This window comes from Kryptolebias marmoratus, linkage group LG23 (assembly GCF_001649575.2).
Source record: "Kryptolebias marmoratus isolate JLee-2015 linkage group LG23, ASM164957v2, whole genome shotgun sequence".
In the NCBI taxonomy this organism is placed as follows: Eukaryota; Metazoa; Chordata; class Actinopteri; order Cyprinodontiformes; family Rivulidae; genus Kryptolebias; species Kryptolebias marmoratus.
Genome location: NC_051452.1, coordinates 16,782,361 through 16,784,521, shown reverse-complemented (window position 1 = coordinate 16,784,521; position 2,161 = coordinate 16,782,361). Strand labels below are relative to the sequence as shown.

The 2,161-nt window shown below is 50.6% G+C and overlaps 1 protein-coding gene across 2 annotated transcripts in view; it reads right to left on the bottom strand.

The window, feature by feature from the left end:
* ftcd (formimidoyltransferase cyclodeaminase) overlaps nucleotides 1-2,161 on the bottom strand; it is a 7,725-nt gene that overhangs the window by 2,553 nt on the left and 3,011 nt on the right. For both annotated transcript variants that reach the window (XM_037973967.1, XM_037973966.1), the window contains 7 exons: nucleotides 1,893-1,981; nucleotides 1,622-1,801; nucleotides 1,290-1,427; nucleotides 1,077-1,208; nucleotides 926-987; nucleotides 721-847; nucleotides 490-651 (listed from right to left, as the gene is read on the bottom strand). In XM_037973967.1, coding sequence (XP_037829895.1) covers nucleotides 490-651; nucleotides 721-847; nucleotides 926-987; nucleotides 1,077-1,208; nucleotides 1,290-1,427; nucleotides 1,622-1,801; nucleotides 1,893-1,981 — 890 coding nt within the window. The remainder of the gene's footprint in view (nucleotides 1-489; nucleotides 652-720; nucleotides 848-925; nucleotides 988-1,076; nucleotides 1,209-1,289; nucleotides 1,428-1,621; nucleotides 1,802-1,892; nucleotides 1,982-2,161) is intronic.

Sequence of the window (2,161 nt, the reverse complement as noted above, 5' to 3'; positions counted from 1 at the left end):
TGTCTCTGTTGTCTCTGCAGGTGTCTCTGTTGTCTCTGCAGATGTCTCTGTTGTCTCTGCAGATATCGCTGTTGTCTCTGCAGGGGTCTCTGTTGTCTCTGCAGCTGTCTCTTTGGTGTCTGCAGGTGTCTCTGTTGTTTCTGCAGGTGTCTCTGTTGTCTCTGCAGATGTCTCTGTTGTCTCTGCAGGTGTCTCTGTTGTTTCTGCAGGTGTCTCTGTTGTCTCTGCAGCTGTCTCTGTTGTCTCCAGGTGTCTCTGCAGGTGTCTCTGTGTTCTCTGCAGATGTCTCTGTTGTCTCTGCAGGTGTCTCTGCAGATGTCTCCATTGTCTTTGCATGTCTCTCTGTTGTCTCTGCAGGTGTCTGTGTTGTCTCTGTGGGTGTCTCTACTTTCTCTGCAGTCGTCTCTGCATGTCTCAGTTGTCTCTACATGTCTCCGTAGTGTCCACATGTCTCAGTTGTGTCCACAGGTGTCAGATTTCTGTCCTCACCATGTAGCCATTGAAGGCAGACGAGTCTTTGTCCACCATGAGCAGCAGCTCGTCCATGGCCTGATGAAACGGAGGAATCAGTCTCCTCATCACGCCGTCCAGGTTGTCAAACTGTCTTTTGCCGTACGTCATCTGTCCCATCATAGCGCCGAGCGCCGCCCCCTGCAGGACAAACAGGACGGACGTTTAAATGAGAAGATGTCTCACTCTGATGGACAAAGGAAGCCTTACCAGAGCAGCAATGGCGGCAGAAACAGATCCTCCTCCAGGAGCCGCTGTCCGAGCGCCAACACTGTGGACAAACTGCTGCAGAGACAGAGAGACAAGCCCCTCCCCTTCCTGTGACCTCACCATGTACCTGCACAGGTAAGAAGAACGGTGTGGTTTGGTTCTGATGTGGACTTCCAGGAGGAGACTTCACATGAATGAAACTCACTCAATGATTCTCTCCTTTGGCTTGAACGGGCCGAGAGAGTCGAGGCCGAGTTTACTGATAACCTGTCAACAAACAAACAAATAAACAAATAAACAAACAAACAAACAAAGGTTCAGACCCTGAGACACCAGCTGGGTTCAAACAGACTCACCAGTCGGACTTTGTGCTCCTCTTCCACGATGAAGAGTTGGTCTCTGCGGATGTAGAAGTCTGCAGAGTCAAGCAGAGCCTTCAGGGGGATCAGACCAACGATCTGAGAGCCGACCACCGGGAGCTTCAGCTCCTGAGCACAACAACAACAACAACAAACACCTGTCAGTGGATCTGTGAGGCAACATCACAACAGAAAACTTGAACCTCTGACCTCGGCGTCTCTGCAGATCTCCTCATACACAGTGTGGAGGGGGGTCAGCTCGAAGTCCAGGATGTTGGTGGACACCTGAGCGAGGTTGGACTCCTCCAGGTACCAGCCCATCCCCTGCACCTTCTTCAGGAGCCCGGGCTGCACCAACGGAGAAGAAAGGAGACATGTATCCTGATGAAACTGCTCTAAAGATTTTACAGAACTCTGGGACGAGTGAGCATTAAAGATCTTTTGAAACAAACAGAACATTTTAAACGTGTTTAAGAAGAACCCAGACTGAATGAAGTTCATCAGAGGGAGGTGGTTCAAAGACTCAGACTCCCAGCATGCACCTGGTCCTTCCCTCGGCCCTGCTCCCGGATGTCCAGCGCGATGCGATGAGCCTGTTCTTTGGTGCTGATCAGGTTCACGTTGTAGGCGATGAGGAACTTTCGAGAGCCGGTTACAGTGGCGCCCCACGATGGAACAAAGTGGGCGGGGCCAAAGTCAGGGGCCCACTCTGGACGTTTCAGCTGGACGAAGACAGAAAAAAAACGTCAGATCTTTAAGAAACTGAAATAAAACAGTGGAGTTCTGAAAGTCCACAGGAAGAACCGGACTCACCTTGTCAGGTAAGGCTTCGTACTCTCCGGCTCGCACCGATGGAAGAGTTCTCCTGGTTTCAGTTCGAGCTGCTTCTCCGTAAAGGAACACTGTGAGGGTTTACAGAACCTTAGAGATCCACTGTGAGGGTTTACAGAACCTTAGAGATCCACTGTGAGGGTTTACAGAACCACAGAGATCTACTGTGAGGGTTTACAGAACCTTAGAGATCTACTGTGAGGGTTTACAGAACCTTAGAGATCTACTGTGAGGGTTTACAGAACCTTAGA